The sequence below is a fragment of the Diorhabda carinulata genome, chromosome 9 (assembly GCF_026250575.1).
Source record: "Diorhabda carinulata isolate Delta chromosome 9, icDioCari1.1, whole genome shotgun sequence".
Classification (NCBI taxonomy): domain Eukaryota; kingdom Metazoa; phylum Arthropoda; class Insecta; order Coleoptera; family Chrysomelidae; genus Diorhabda; species Diorhabda carinulata.
Genome location: NC_079468.1, coordinates 10779537 through 10795999, shown reverse-complemented (window position 1 = coordinate 10795999; position 16463 = coordinate 10779537). Strand labels below are relative to the sequence as shown.

At 30.2% G+C, this 16463-nt stretch overlaps 2 protein-coding genes across 4 annotated transcripts; both read right to left on the bottom strand.

Annotated features, from left to right (window-relative positions):
- Positions 1-4711: 4711 nt before the first annotated feature.
- Positions 4712-5754, bottom strand: LOC130898248 (cytochrome c oxidase subunit 6C-2-like). Of its 3 annotated transcripts, none has more exons than XM_057807386.1 (3): positions 5633-5754; positions 5282-5456; positions 4712-4883 (listed from the first exon to the last, which is right to left on the bottom strand). In XM_057807386.1, exons 2-3 carry the CDS (start codon positions 5449-5451, stop codon positions 4808-4810), a joined length of 246 nt encoding a protein of 81 aa, XP_057663369.1. In that variant the 5' UTR covers positions 5452-5456; positions 5633-5754; the 3' UTR covers positions 4712-4807. The 3 variants fall into 3 exon arrangements, with proteins under 3 accessions (XP_057663369.1, XP_057663370.1, XP_057663371.1); XM_057807387.1 differs by having other exon boundaries at positions 5648-5748; XM_057807388.1 differs by lacking the exon at positions 5633-5754 and adding an exon at positions 5510-5631.
- A 177-nt stretch (positions 5755-5931) lies between these two features.
- Positions 5932-15172, bottom strand: LOC130898247 (cytochrome c oxidase subunit 6C-like). The gene is made up of 3 exons (XM_057807385.1): positions 15025-15172; positions 13356-13538; positions 5932-6081 (listed from the first exon to the last, which is right to left on the bottom strand). The coding sequence occupies exons 2-3, from the start codon at positions 13520-13522 to the stop codon at positions 6000-6002; spliced, it is 249 nt and encodes an 82-aa protein (XP_057663368.1). The 5' UTR covers positions 13523-13538; positions 15025-15172; the 3' UTR covers positions 5932-5999.
- Between the last annotated feature and the right edge of the window lie 1291 nt (positions 15173-16463).

The following is a 16463-nucleotide window of genomic DNA, read 5'->3' as shown; positions in this document are numbered from 1 at the left end:
TAAGAGATAAAACACCAATCAATAAATTGCCTAACATAGTATATGAAATACCTTGTTTAAATTGACAAAAAGTATATTGGTCAGTCGAAAAGGGCACTAATCAGTCGGATAACTTCCCTCAAGAGTGATAGCAGGTTATATCCTGATAGATGTTCATTAGCGACTCATGTCTATCATGAAAGACACAATATGAATTATGAATCTGCCAAAGTTTTGACAACTGAAAAAACTACAAAAAACGTTTATTTATAGTTTAATGCATTAATAAGAGAACTGATGTAAATAACCTTAGTGTAATTTATGCATATCTTTTAGATTTTGAGAAAACAAATTCTATAAAAAGTCAACGCAATTAACAACCAACTAATCTCACTTAACCTATAAATTTCAACTTCACTTATTACTACGTAACCTATAAAATTTATTGTCATTTATATTCTAGCCATTTAATATTCAACTACATTCATAACGACCTAACCTATTGAAATTTAATGTTACCAATCAATATTGAACATCATTCACTACAACTTATCCTTATCTAACCTTTAAAAATTATACCTATGTCATTTATAATCTAACCAATTAAAAATTAATGAATTAGTAACCAAAATCAATATTTCAATCAGCATTAATACTATCAAAAATCACCGAAAATCTTAATTAATTATTGTAAGTAAAATTTTATTATTGTTATACATTTATACATATTGTATTTGACCATAATTTCCCAATAAGAAACCGCTTTTATATATTTTGTATTTCTACTAACGTCAATTTGAATATTGAATTCTATGAGTCTAAAAATTTTTACAAGCATTAACAATATCAAAAATCACCAGAAATCTCAATTAATTATTTCCAAGACGATGAATACATAAGTATTCGAAAGCTCGGAAAATATATTAAAGTTAGTCCACTTTGGTGTTTCCTTGCCACGTACCCAATAAAAAAACCGCTCATAATATAGCTGGCAGACTTCTTTACAATATATATATATATATATATATATATATATATATATATATATATATATATATATATATATATATATATAGATATATATATATATATCCTCATCCTCAACAACATACAAATATTAAACGATGACGTCAGGAGTGGTCTGTCGTTGGGATATTTAAATTGGATGAAGTCTACGAACAACTTGAATGTTTATGGAATTTATGTCGTCTATAAGAATTAATTTAAAAGAGCGTCCGCGTATGAAACTGCGTATCACATTTCTCAATTTTAAAGTGATTATCTTCAGTAGTATATCTAAGATTTGTAAAATCATCCTCAAAAACACGTTGTACTCATCCCATTCATATTCAGCAAGTTCCTTTAAAAAAATAGCAGATAACCTATATGATACCCTTTTTTTGATCCAATCTCTCGTCCAATTTCTTTTCCTTTTTTCTCCTAGTGTTCAACAGATAAGTTAACCTCATTCAGCATGATGTTAACAATATTCTTGCTTTTAATACGCACTGCATGAATTTAAAAATATACTACCTACTAACATCAAATTTGCGTGCGAACGAGCGCTAGCAAATTCGATAGAGTAACGTAAATTGGTTAAATAGTAGGAAAGTATACTCGACCGTTTAGACTACCAATGAAAACTGGGTTTAAAAGTAGAACTGGGTGATTCCGTTCTAACTGTGATTTTTTGTATTCAAAATTTCAAGATTTTAAAATTTAACTTTTCTAACTTTTTTATGCATATTATTCATCTATTTTACTGTAAAAATAAAACTCTAAGAGGAATTTACTACAACTTCAAAGTATCACGAGCAAGACACAAATGTCGGATTTTGAGTTCCACGGTACTGACTCATTTATCCACGGTACTGACATGGTAACTTAAGATATTAAACAACAAGTGCATCAATTTTCCTCAGTTTGATCATAAACATTAGAATTTATAAGGTAATTAGTTTAAATCATTTGTTACGACAAAAAAAATTAATAATTTATCGGTAAATTCTAGGAATGGACATGACACGGTACTGACATGGTAACTTAAGATATTAAACAACAAGTGCATCAATTTTCCTCAGTTTGATCATAAACATTAGAATTTATAAGGTAATTAGTTTAATCATTTGTTACGACAAAAAAAATTAATAATTTATCGGTAAATTCTAGGAATGGACATGACACGGTACTGACATTCAAGTGATGTAGTATAAGTTTTCTTTAAGTGGCAAGTTATATTGTATAAAAATAATGTTTAAATATCTTAAGAATTATTCAATTAACACAAAATTTTTATTAATTGATTATTAATTAATGACTAGTACAAAAAAACAATACAGGACATTGAATATCACAGTTAGAACGGAATCACCCAACTATATTTACAGTAGTAAGGTTAAGTTAACAGGGTGATCTCCACTTTTCAGCCGAGATCCACTCGGGGGCCTTACGCCCATTGTGATGCCCTTGCTGACTTTTCAGTCAGCACCATTTCATTCCCCTTCCCTATCTCTTTCGTTGCCAGATCCTTGCTCCCTTCCCAAGCTTTTCCAGTTTGCAATGAAGTGGTTCAGGTCCTTAACACCCAGCTCCAGACATTCCAATGTTTCACTCCCCATGTATTGTAGTCATTTTGACGCCAATGCTGTGCAGTGACACATTAGGTGTTCTATTGTTTCTTCCTCTTCACTTCATTCTGCACAGAGATCGTCGGTTCTGATACCCATTTTTCTGAGTCTAGAGCCTACTGTGCAGTGACCGGTAATCACTTCTATAACCCTTCGGATCGAGGCATTTCCTTTATAGTAGTTAGAAAATGTAAATTTTACAGGAGATAACTTGTTATGTTTAATAAATACGTAAGGATTTTTCATTTTCTAAAAAATGTGGACATAGTGTATTTTTATAAATGTATGGTTAGAATCTAATTATTTTATTGTACCATCGTATAATTCTGATCTATTTAATTAAGTTGTGTATCATTTTAAAAACCTTTTTATTTAATGATGAAAGGAGAGTATAAAAATGCTTTAACAATAAACATCTAAAATTTAAACCAATAAAAAATTGTAATTAAAACCAAAAAACTGAAATAATTTTAATAAACTTATGTTCTTTATTCATCATTATTTGATGTCTGTTTGGAAACAGTAAAACATTTGACAAGGATTTAATATGACCTTTTCAATAACAGAATTTCCAGGTATCACAATTTTTTAAAAAATGGTATAAGGTATGAAACAACTTCCTTTTGAAATAACATTCTTTATAATGAGTTGTTCGAGGGTTTTTCTGGTAGGTCCATCGTTTGGATTGAAAAATGACATGCTAAAATCAATATTAAATATTTTTATTTACATGCTTTCTGCGGTGTTTGTAGAATAAAATTGTCTCCTGTTCTTCTCAAACAGATGATTCATTTCACAATTATTCAGACTGTAGGTAAAAACAAATGTTTATATTTTACTTACAAAATAATGACTCCTCTTTTATGGTATCTCCATGGCAAAGGTATTTGTATTGAAAAACCCTTGGTTTCCAGTACAAAAGTGTATTTTTGAACTGAAATTAATTTATTTCCACTAACATTATCTATTAACTTAATTGATAATATAAATTAAAACCAATCTAAATCCAACACTGTTTTGCGCTGAGATCAGTTTCCAAGGAACTAAACTTATTCACCTCTATAACAGTTTATTAAGCCCTTCTCTTCTGGGGTATAGGTGATGCGATTCAATTTGGTCGAATCTTCAAACTGCAAATGATTAAACAGCAGAGTTCACTATCGGGAACTTATTTAAAAGATTTACTCTTCCTTCCTTATTCATATTTGAATCCGTTTATGTAATTCGTAAGCACGATTCTCCAATTTTAAGAGGATCATTGCACATCTAACCACTTAGGAACATGGAGCATGATCTTTATCAACCTGCTCCACGTTCAGAATTAGTTAAGGGCTCAATTTTTCACAATGCAAAAGAATACATAATCATATGACAATAGAAATCAAATGTATAACATCTTTTCCCCCATTTCACAATAATTTGAAGGTATATTCACTGGAAAGTGCTTTCCAATCTAAAAACGACTTTTATTCTAATACTAATATTTAATTTGGAGCATGCTACACACTAGTTTATTGTTATTGATTTTCAATACAAATTATTATATATTTGAGGTCTGCCATAGTTAGTTTTATTATCTGGTTTAATTTTGACAATGTACTCATGTAATGTATATTACATGAGAGAATTTTCACATATACATTTTAAAATATAATGGCGTTTGCAGCGTAGTTTTCTTGTGTTTACTTTTTATTTAGATTTTATTTGTCTTTATTTAGTTACTTGAGTTTGTTTCTTATTCTTTAAGAAGTTCTTGTTTTACAAATTGTAAAAATTTTTTTGACAATAAAGCATTCATCTCTCTCTCCCTCACAATTAAAAATATTCAACAATTTTTGAATACCACTTATTCATTAAAGTAATTCTGTTCCAAGGTACATTAATTTGAAAAGATTGATTACTTTGCACTATGGCATTTTCTAAAATACCAAAATATCGATATAATATAGTCTTACTCTGGAATGACTTGATGTTTCATAATAATTTTGGTCTTTTGACATTAATATACATAAATATTATTGTTATTACATAATGTTGGATTTTTTAGAATCAATACTTTTGATAAAATTGATTTTGATAAACATACTAAAGGTACATAAAATGCATAAGCTTTAAATGTTTATTAAATTATTAGGACAAATATTTTCTCTGCAGAATTTAATTAAAAAATCTAATACTCTCTAATACAGACAATAATTTATTCATTCATCTGGTTCACAGGAATCAAATAATCCTTTGTTTCTGATTTCATTGAACGATTTTTCAATATCATATGTCCTGCAAAATATAGAAATAATGTATTACCTACTACTAATTTGTATTTTAAATTGAAATGAATTTATTATGAACAAATTTGTACAAAAGTGTCTAAATATACCAAAGAACATGATAAAATAATTTCCAAGCAAATACCTGACCATATGGTTCATTATAGATATGGCTTTTATAGAAAGATTAATATAACAAGAAAGTAGCTTTATAGTTAAGATACTACACTTCAAACATTTGTATTATTCAACAATATAACAGATCTGAATAAGCAATTAATTCGAAACTAGGGACTAAAATTTAATACACAGATTAGATGAAGTAGTACAGAAACTGACTGGTACTGAAATAATTCATACTAGGAAATGTATTATTGATTACCTCACATCAAAATATCTTTGCATTACCTGTAGAATTCTGCATATGCCCTTTTTCTATTGTCATTAACAAATATTTTTTGTGCAATAGCTGCTAGGGTGGCAACTGCAGCGGCAAAAATTATGTTTCTCTTGATCTGTCCAGCTAGTAGACCCCTGAGTTGAGGTTTAACAGCTTTACTTACTTCTCCACCAGCCATTTTTTCTAGAAATGATTTGAAATATTACATAATTCAGTATATAGAGGTTAGATTTTACCGTTAGATATTACTCTTACAAATTAAAAGATTAAGAAGATGTATGATATAGAATATAGAATTTATTATACAATACGATGTTCAATCAAATTAGTATTGATTAGGAAATTCATAAGATACTTACATTATAGCAACTTACTTTTTATCAAATATTAATGAATTGAAGTTAGCTTCGATCAGTGTCAAAGTTACAGTCTCTATGTTGCCAATTCTCCGGTTAGAATAGTATTAAAAATGACACAAGTATCATACGAATTTATAAAACATTATTTATAGTTTTTATCAAACCTATTTATCAAAAATACATTGAATATATTGCATAAACCGGTTAATTATTCAAGATTCATCTGAAGTTTGGCAACGCCTTCAGCTTCTGTTTTATTCAAATTATGAGTATCTGGCTTAGTTACACAAACAAATTGATTTCATTACATAAATTAAATGTATTACATTAATTTTTTAACATTGAATGAATAAGATATTTCAGCTTATTACTCATCATCGTCTGGATCACAAGAATCAAAAAGTCCTTTCTTTCTCATTGTGTGGAATTCTTTTTCGGCGTCATAATTACTGAAAAAATAGAAAAAATTTGTTAAGTTCTATGCAATGCAGTTGCAGTGTAGTTATAGCTACGTTTTCCCAGAGCATTAAAATCAATTTGAATGTTCAAAAATATTTCCATTTATATGTTTTGTACAGTAAATTCTCATTGACAGATCAAATTTAATGTGAAAAGAAACTTTACGGCTATTTTCGTTATCTTAAGCTTCTCGTTCTCAGAAGAAGAACTAAAGCTTTTTGTATAAAAAATTTATGGATTAAGATTACAAATATTTCCCAATGTTAGGCAAAGAAAACCAATAATATTAAATAATTAATGTAGGAATTATTGAGCTACAACCAATTACATTAATTTCCTTTTTGCTTTAAAACATGAACGTAGAAGTATTAAAAGTAGAATCACTTTTATCAATATGTTTAGTACGAGTCTATGAAAAAATTCGTAACAGTAAAACAAGACTTTATGATACTAAAAGAAATTTTACAATCGATCCTGGTGAAACGGAAGTCCATAATGATGAATCAATAAATCTTGATGAATACTATATCAATTGCACAGGACAGCTATGCGAGGAACAATTAATATTTCATAAATACGCACGGCACTCATATCGAATTAAGAAATGAAAAATAATGTTTACTTCCCGTATAACATTCGGTAAACATCCCGTCAGTCAGTGGACGACTCATCATCTCCTCTGTTTACCAATGAAAACATCGAATCGTAAACATAAATGCATTTCTATTAGCCGAAGCTGTCGGAAGGCGTATATACACAATTTCTTCAAAATATTTCTGCCAGACAGCCTGCGATAAGTAATGGCGTTCTGTTTCTTTAAAACATGAATGAATGAAGACAATGAAATTGCACAGTGTAGTGAGAACAATGATAGGTATGAATTTATTAATAAAGATTTAGATGTACAAACACAGCAAGCTATTTTAAATATTTTCGAATGTTTAAAACAGAAAACTATTCATCAATCTGATAATGCAATCATAATAAGAATTGCTGAATTAACTTGAGTAAATACATTTTTCATTTATCGTGTAGTCACGAAAGCAGTTGCTGTGGATCATTCACAGAACCGTAAAACATGTAAAGAAAAACTGGCGATGGCGATGGATTCTACTTTTTAAATTAAGGGGACTTCGTTAGTAAATTCATATATCTCAAATTAACGGTTTTTGTAGAAACTTGAAAAAACTGAAATTTTCATGGTTTTTCGATTGTCCGGAGCGACTAAAATGATGATGAACACTTTTGCAACGCTTAAACGTCAAGATGTTTTCGTTGTTTGTTGATGTTAGCTCTTTTTATGGTCGCTCCAGAGACAACCGACAATTAGGGTCAAATACAATATAAGAAATAGAATTTGTTTCAGATCAAAATCTAAAAGATATGCATAAATTACACTAAGGTTATTTAAATCAGTTTTCTTATTAATGCATTGATAATTTTGGGTAATATATGTTGTTTCTGAAAGACGTTTTTTGTAGTTCAGTTGTTAAAACTTTAGCATATTCATAATTCATATTGTGAAGAGACCTGAAATCAAGATCAATTAGAAGCATTTGTATATATATATATATATATATATATATATATATATATATAATATATACTATATATATACTAGATTTCTTCTACCATTTGAGTATAAATTTATTTTTTTTCCTCTTTCTAATTTCTTGGGTTCGAAGGTTGTAGTAGATATCTTGAAAACATAGTATTAGAATCAGTGTATTTACCTCGAACTTTCAATAAAACGATATTGTACCAGATAGATTGAAATAAACTAATTGATCAAATTATGGTAAATTTGGCTGAGGTTTTTTATATCTTGTCTATCATTTACAGAACATTTATCCTGTTTTATGTATATCATTTCTTTCATTAATATTTTTCGATAGGTCGTGTCTTGAGCTAAGATTTTAGTTTTTTTAAATTCAAATTCATGATGTTAATTTTTTTTGTGTTTATATAGAGCAGTCGATGCATTTTTGGTGTATTTGTGACCATTTACTCTGTTCTCTAAATATTTTGTATTCATTCCTATATAATTCTTAGCACAATTCATTCTATATATATATATTCTATATAATATATATATATATATATATATTCTATATAATATATATATATATATATATATATATATATATATATATATATATATATAAATATATATATGCATCTAAATGTTCTTGATTTTCTTGATTCTCTTTTGTTTTAAAACACAAGAGAAAAATTATCGTCAGTTAATATTTTAATTTTTTTGAAATCAAATTTATGCTCTTCCTTTTGTTCATGTCTATATAATGTGGTTGATGTATTTTTAGTCTATTTGAGACCATATATCCTATTTTGCAGATATTGCATAGTCATGCCTTTATAATTTCTTGGACAATTTAAACATGGTATAGAGTAAATAACATTAAACACATCAAAATTTCGAGTGAATTTAAACGTCATTCAATTTTACACCAAAAAGTTACTCTTGATAAAACTGTGTGCCGCTGTCGGAAAATTTTAACCGATATTGTTATGAAGTAATGATAAAGTTTTTAATTATTCTTATTGATTAGTATTCTTTATGTGAATCAAAAATGAGATCTGAGAAATGAGACCTCATCGATAAAACGGATACAAGTTTAAACATTGGAATTGATTTTGATCTTGTTGCCATGGAAAACTATTAGCCTCTTTACCACACTGTTCGTATTGTACAAATTTTGTAATCAATATTTAACAGTTTCTCTTTAACCAATCAGCTTGAAATTTTGCACGCTTACTTACTTCCTATTACAATAGATGAATCAATTGAAAAAACTAGAAATCAATTGACCAATTGGTGGCAATTAGTTCATATCTCATAAATAGATGGAGATAGTACCAATTATACTTTCTGTGTAGATTGCAATGGTTGGCGCTATTAATAATAACAATTAAAATACAAATTTCAATCATCAGTTTTGTTTTGACTGTTACAAATATTCATCATTGAATGAAGCTTTATCTAGTGATATAACAGACAAAAACGTGACTGGAAGGAAAATTTACTTAAGTCAACCCAACAATTGCGTTTTCATTATTCACATTGCGAAGTGTAACCAAAATATATCATTCAGTTATTACTTTTTCTAAATATCGTTGTCTACAATTAACTTTCAATTTAATCATTATGCGTTCGTTATTAATTGTAATTTACCGATGGAGCTTAATTAATATATTCTAAATTTTTATTCGAATTTAATTTTTTTGTATATAGCTGCAGAAAAAATGATGTATCCAACATGGGCATAAATTCCTATTTAAAAACCTTAATTTAGGAAAGTTTTAGAGTGAACTAAAAGGTAAAAAATAAGGGAAGGATAGGGATCATAGTATGTATGAAATCAGACATTGGTAATAATAGATTTGAAAAAACTCCTTTTTTATTTAAGTGCATTTTCAAAAACCTTTAAAGTATGATTTCAAAAAAGTTTTTTTTTATAATATATAATTCAACGAAATGCTAATGCAAGTACATACCTTTAACTATAGCTATACAATTTCACATCCATCAAAAATATGGAGAATTTAAATGTTATTTTCTGGTAGTATGCAAATTCGTAGGCTGAGACAAATGTTTTTCAAGAATTTGATTGTATTATTCGATACATGTAGATGCCTTCGAGGGCGATGCAACGATTATAGCAGTCATACAGTTTTTCGATAACATTTTTATAGTTCAATTTATCTTTTGCCTCGAAATAGGCTCCAGCGGGCACCTTATGAAGGTCTATTTATTTATTTGTTTTGTTTCTATATTTTCTAGAAGTTTGTAGAATTTTTTTGGGATATATAAGGAGTTTCTGTAGCGCAGTTCAGGTTAGTTTGTAATAAATAGTCGTAGTGAACAGACCAAAATAGAAAGTAATCGAAGAATTTGAATAAATTATTCAAGTTACTTAAGTGATAGTGATAAGAGAATTATTATAAATTACTGTAGTGTAAAGTGTTCAAATAAATTAAGAACTTTAGAAATAGTGTCTATTAATTCACCCAACGAATAGAAATCGTATAAATAAAGAAGAAAAACCATTAAATTGGTATGGGGTATTGTAAATAAATAGTAACATAAACATGGCTAAGAGATTTGGTGATCTGGAAGTATCGGAACTGAAAGTTGAACTGGAGAATCGCGAGCTGGAAACGTCCGGTAAAAAAAGCGAATTAGTAGAAAGACTCAAAGTGGCTCTGGTAGGTGACGGATTTGATCCAGAAACTTATCTATTCAAAGACGAGTCTTCCACTTCAATCTCGCCAATTTCTGAAATAAAGAACGATATTTCAACTCTGAAGAATGATATTTTAGTCAATATTGACGAGATTTCCACCGTGAAGGAGGTTATTTCAACTATATAAAACGATATTATGGCTAATATCCACGAGTAGGTTTCGACCATTAAGAGCGACATTTCTGCTGAAATTTTATCATTGGAAATCGACATTGCCGCTGACGTCGAAAATAAAATGTCATCTCTAAAATCAGATATTGAGAGTAACATGACAACAATGGATGAGAAAATTAAAGAGTTAGAGAAAAGATTTCAAATTCAATAATAGACATTCCAGTAAGAAAGAAGAAGATCGAACATACAAAAGCAGAAGTGATTGGTTCGATAAAGAAAAGGCAGTGAACTTAGACTGCTTTTACTACCGGATTTGGACTATGGCAATTCAACGTTACGTCAGTCGAGCTTTGCAATGCGCCTGCGACATTTGAAAGACTTGTAGATAATTTCTTGAGAGGGTTATATTGGAAAACATGCCTGGTTTATTTGGATGACATTGTGACATTGGGAAAAACATTTCAGGAACATCTTGAGAATTTACAAGATGTATTCAAGCGACTTTAAGATGCCCAGCTATTCCAAAACCGAGTAAACTATCTAGGCCATATAGTGAGCAATCAATGAGTGGCAGTGAATCCAGAGAAAATTGCCTCCATACAGCGATGGCCGCGACCAATCAATAAACATCAAGTTAGGAATTTCCTTGGACTTTGCACGTATTATCGAAGATTCATAAATAAATTCGGAGATATTGCCATGCCACTAACTCGACTTATAGAAGACACAAGAGTTTTTCTCTGGGACGAAGACTGTCAAACTGCGTTCGAGACTTTGAAAAAAACATTTAACCACGGCGCCAATATTGGGATATCCACTTCCGGAGGCGGACTTTATCCTTGACATGGATGCAAACAACCCAGGGGTTGGAGAAGTGCTCTCACAGATCAAAGAAAGGCAAGAAAGAGTGCTGGGATACTTTAGTAAACTTCTCTCGAAATCAGAACGAAGCTACTGTGTCACGAGAGGAGAATTTTTGGCGACAGTGAAGTCCGTGGAACACTTTTATCAGTATCTTTATTGAAGGAATTTTCTTATCCGGACTGACCAAGCAGCAAATGAATATCAAGAATCTGGAGTGCCAGATTGCCAATTGGATTGAACGCCTTCAAGGATACAACTCCTATATCTAACATCGAGCTGGAGTCAGTCATCGAAATGCCGACTTCCTATCTAGATGACCGTGCGCAGATTGATCCCACTGTAACAAAGCTGAATCGAAGGAAGCCGTAGTTTCAAGAACCACCTACAAGGATCAGAGAAGATCAGGAGAATGATCCTCACTTAAAAATGATTCGGCAATGGATGGAAGAAAATCGGCGACCAACCTGAAGAGAAGTGTCAAAATTTTCAACGGCACTCAAGGCATATTCGGTTCAGTGAGACTCCCTTATCCTGGAAGACGATCTGGTAACAAGAATCCTTGAAAACGAAGAAGTTAGACGACAGTCCAGTAGGAGGACATCTGGGAGTGAAGAACAGTTTCGACAATGTGGAGACTGGTGTAAGAAATATACATTCTGTGCTACTAGTAATGGAATATTGGAAAATCTTCCAAAATGATTGCTTTAGATATCGCTTGACTATTTTCGACGACCTAAAGTGGTAGTCTAGTCGTAATAGAGTATTTTACAAAGCAGGTGGAAATTTACTTGATGTAACCTTAGAAGTTCATAGAGATCAGATAAGGGATTTCGAAAGATATGTGTACCAGGAAATTTGTGACAAGCTGGGAATGAAGATAAGGATCCACTATCAGATGGAATAGTCAATATAATGAACAGGACCATTGACAGATATCTTTCCAAAGTAGTTTCCAGCCATCAGAGAGATTGGGATGAGTATCTGTCCCTATTTGCAATGTCTTATCGATCTGCTATCAATGAGTCCGCCGTTGAAACAACTGCGAAAATTCTTTCTTACATGAAATGAAGCTTTCTGGTGACCTAGAATTTGGCTGTGAAGAAGATCTAGTGGGAGAAGATTATGCGATCCAATTGAGAAGGAAAATGGACGACATATATGAATTCGTTCATTCAAGACAAGTTGCTAGCAAGTTGCTGATAACACAACATTTCACGGAAGCCAGAGACGGCGGTTTTTTAAGAAAAGAACAAAGTATGGTTGCACAACTAGATGAGGAGAAAGGGATTTTTTTCTGAAATTACAAAATTCCTGGGAAGGATAATCAAGAAAAGATCAATCGTGTTGTCTATCACTTAGAGAAAGGAGTGAACCTGTCTTCGAAGAATTTAGGAGTGGCTACTAAGCACCGGGAAACCTATAAATGGGGTCATTACAGAACAACAACGATATTTGTTCACACTGTCAGAAAATTATTCGCTGGCTCAGAACATTTCGGTCTGTATCAAGAACTCACGTGGGTTGGTTGACCCCATTATTTTCATAGGACCGTAAAGTGAAGGAATGGGTCCAGTTGTCGACTTAAACATCCAGTTCCGGCTATAGATAAGTTCCAGGAGGAGGTTCCTTCTTAGGAGGGGATAATGTTATGAATTCATCCACTGATGTAAATCACAGCTGTACTTGTTTTATATGTAAATAGAAACTAAAGTTTCGCGGATGCGGCGGGTACATGTCCCAGAAGGATTATTTACATTATGTTTTTTTATATACAACGGCAATTTCCTTGTTCCAACAAATTAATAAGTTAAAGATTAGATAAGTATTTAGTGATAAGTCTTGGTGAATAGTGTAGTGTATTTACTGTAATAATATCAATAAATTAAGTAAGTAAGATACACCGTGTGCATAGATTCACCTCACCGTAGAAAAAAGTTTAAATAAATAAGAAAAATATTACAATGTACTTGTACATGCATTAAAGTTGAATATTAAGATTTTTTTAAAGATATTTAACTTACAGGTAGAAGTTAGCATAAGCTCTCTTGTTTCCATCTCCGTAAACAAATCTCATATAACCTCCTGCTATCAATACCGATATTCCAGTCAAAATTAAATTTTTTTTTATCAGGCTGTGAAGTAGTCCACGCATTTGAGGTTTGGGAATGCGTTCTGGTAGTTCTGACATTTTTGCTATAATCAAGCTGTAAAAAATATTTGATATAAGATAATAAGTCAGTATTTGTTTCGAAGCATATCTAACTAATTTTAGTTCTATTTTAATAAAGACCATTATAGTAACGATTAACGATAAATATAAATTTTTACGAGGACGCGCTGATACTTCTTATTGCACAACAGTCTTCACTTGCGTGCGTCTAAACTCTCACTTATTTGCGTTTCCTTTTTCTAGTTCAATGTGTACGACTACCAGTTAGCCGTATACGTCCGACTAATTGCTTTATATGAAAGTATATAAGTTTCAAGTCAATAAATTACTATTCAAAATAATAATTTATGCTCTAGTATTCAAATGTGTATTTGTTGAGAAAATTAAAAATATTTAGTATATAGTGAATTCAAAATTATTTTCAATAGTACTACCTAACCTTCCATTCTCGTTACGTTGCAAAGCTGACCCTCGCGATTATCCTAGAATTTAAGGGTAGCTGTTCAATTACCCGACAACACTAAGGATTCTTGTTGGAATATAATGAAAAATCAAACACCGTCTTACAGAACGTCGAAAGGCAGTATAACAAATTCTACTGAAACTCCAGAAAAGTCATTGCAGCAAGGTAAATATAATTTGCATATTGTAGCTATACAGCTAGAGTTGTATATATCATGTTATAAATTAAATACCGATTAATTATTTTGCTTTACAAGCTTCTTACTTACAACATTGGAGAGGCTGATAGACCGGTATATGAAAGAAAACATGTTATGATAATATGTTTATCATATTGGTAAATCCAGAGACCTGGCCCTACACTATTTGGTGAGAAAGGTGAAGGATACCTTAGGTAATGAAAAGACGTCTGGCGGTATTTCTCGACATTAGAGGATTATTCGACAACACTCATTTCTAAGTTTCTAAGACACAATATTGAAGTAGAATCCGACTACTACTATTAAAAATCTAATTTTTACATACATTTATAAATGAAGAATACACTTTTAACATGAGGCCTATCCAGGAGTGTTCGCAATATTTTTGGATAAAGTGAGCATATACATTTTAAATAAAGTTGAATAAAGAAAACATATAAACGATCTGCCGTGAACAAAAGATAAAGTGGACCAATACTTCAAAAACTTATAACATACCGTTTTTTGAAAAACAAATTCCTGGCTTATATACACTGGAATTGTATGATTGATCATATCCGCACATCTTATAAATGTAGTGATATATGAAAATCAAGAATTCCGCAGGAAAGCCTATTCCTGAATAACGAAACCACGTTTTTATTTAACAATAACACACTACGAAGTTTGAGAAAAATAGATTATACATAATATAGATAGATACGTTAAAGGTGTGATCGAAATATTAAATTTTCGTAGTGTATGACGTAATCATATATTTCAAATCTATCAAAATTCTTGCCATAGTAATCTCTCTAACCACATATATTTCGTATTAAGAAATGTTTTAAGTATAGATTAATGATTTTATTACAGTACCTTCAATGATTCCACCAAGAACACGTAACAAAATGATTCGTATGATATGAAATAGCAACTGAAATAATACAACGAAATGGGTTATTTCGAGTCTGCGTTATTTCCTGAACGAAAGCAAATATTATTATATAATTTAATCAAATATTGGTGGATCGATAAAAAAGTGATAACTGCGGTTACCTCCCATATATATATATATATATATATATATATATATATATATATATATATATATATATATATATATATATATATATATATATATATTAGGGTGGCGCAAAAAAACCGACTATTTTTTTGAGTCTCGGATGAAAAAATGTTAGTTTTAAATTTCGAAAATCGTCGAAAATCGAATTTTTTTTTCTCGTTACTGTATAATTTCATAGACCAAAAAAAAATAAGTTTCTGAAAGCTTCAGTTAAAAATTTTAATTTTGAAAGGTCGCTCATAATTTTTTTTAATTTATTAGTAAATGACTTAAGAGTCATTAAGACCTTTTAATATTAAAATTAAAATTCCGGCCATTTTTTTTCCTTTATTTATTACAATAATCTATAAAAATACACCACGAGATGAACTAAAAATCAAGGATAACAAAAAAACACAATTTTTTTCTAATTTTATAATTTTACAAGTAAAACGTATCATTACTTCTAATTGTTCTTTCTCAATATTTCGTTTAATTATTATTAGTTTTGTAGTAAATAATTTAAAATTACTGCTGTTTCATTTCATTGAGACAGAAATTTTAATTACCGACGCAGCGAAATTATTAGTTCACTATTTTGACACCATATTAGGCCAGAACAATTACTTCATGACTTTCTGTTTACTTCTCACTCCGAATAAAGAAACTCAAAATAAATAACAGTTGATTATAGAATACTAATTCGTCAGTTCGTGATTTTTCAATGTTACAATGTTTGATATATTCTTTCAACAAACAGGTATGTTCCTTTGTTATTTATGTCGTTCCTGTCATTCTTTTGTCCTAACCTCAATAAAGTTCAATGTATCTAATTGTTTCATAAACATTTAAGGTTTTATTTAGAATTTTTATCTGAAATATTTTGGTTTTTGACTATGATCTTCATGTATTTTTTTTGTAGACTAAAAACTGCTTTAAACGACAATTGAGATCAACAAAACCATGTAACCCTGGTGAATGGTTAATTGGCGAATACCATAAAGAATTGAAAATTACTAGAGCTCTTTCTCGTCGAGAAGTACTCAGTTTTTTCTTATTTCATCACTACGAAAATAAATTGACAATTGCAGACAGTTTGAAATTAACTGCTCCAAATATTCAACAATGTTTGGAACCGCAAATAAATATCAAGGACTTTGAAAAATTGAAAAAGAATCATTTGATGCTTACAAACGTCCAGCGTGACAACTAGAATGCATTTCTAAAATCTTTAGATATGTAAACTTCAAAC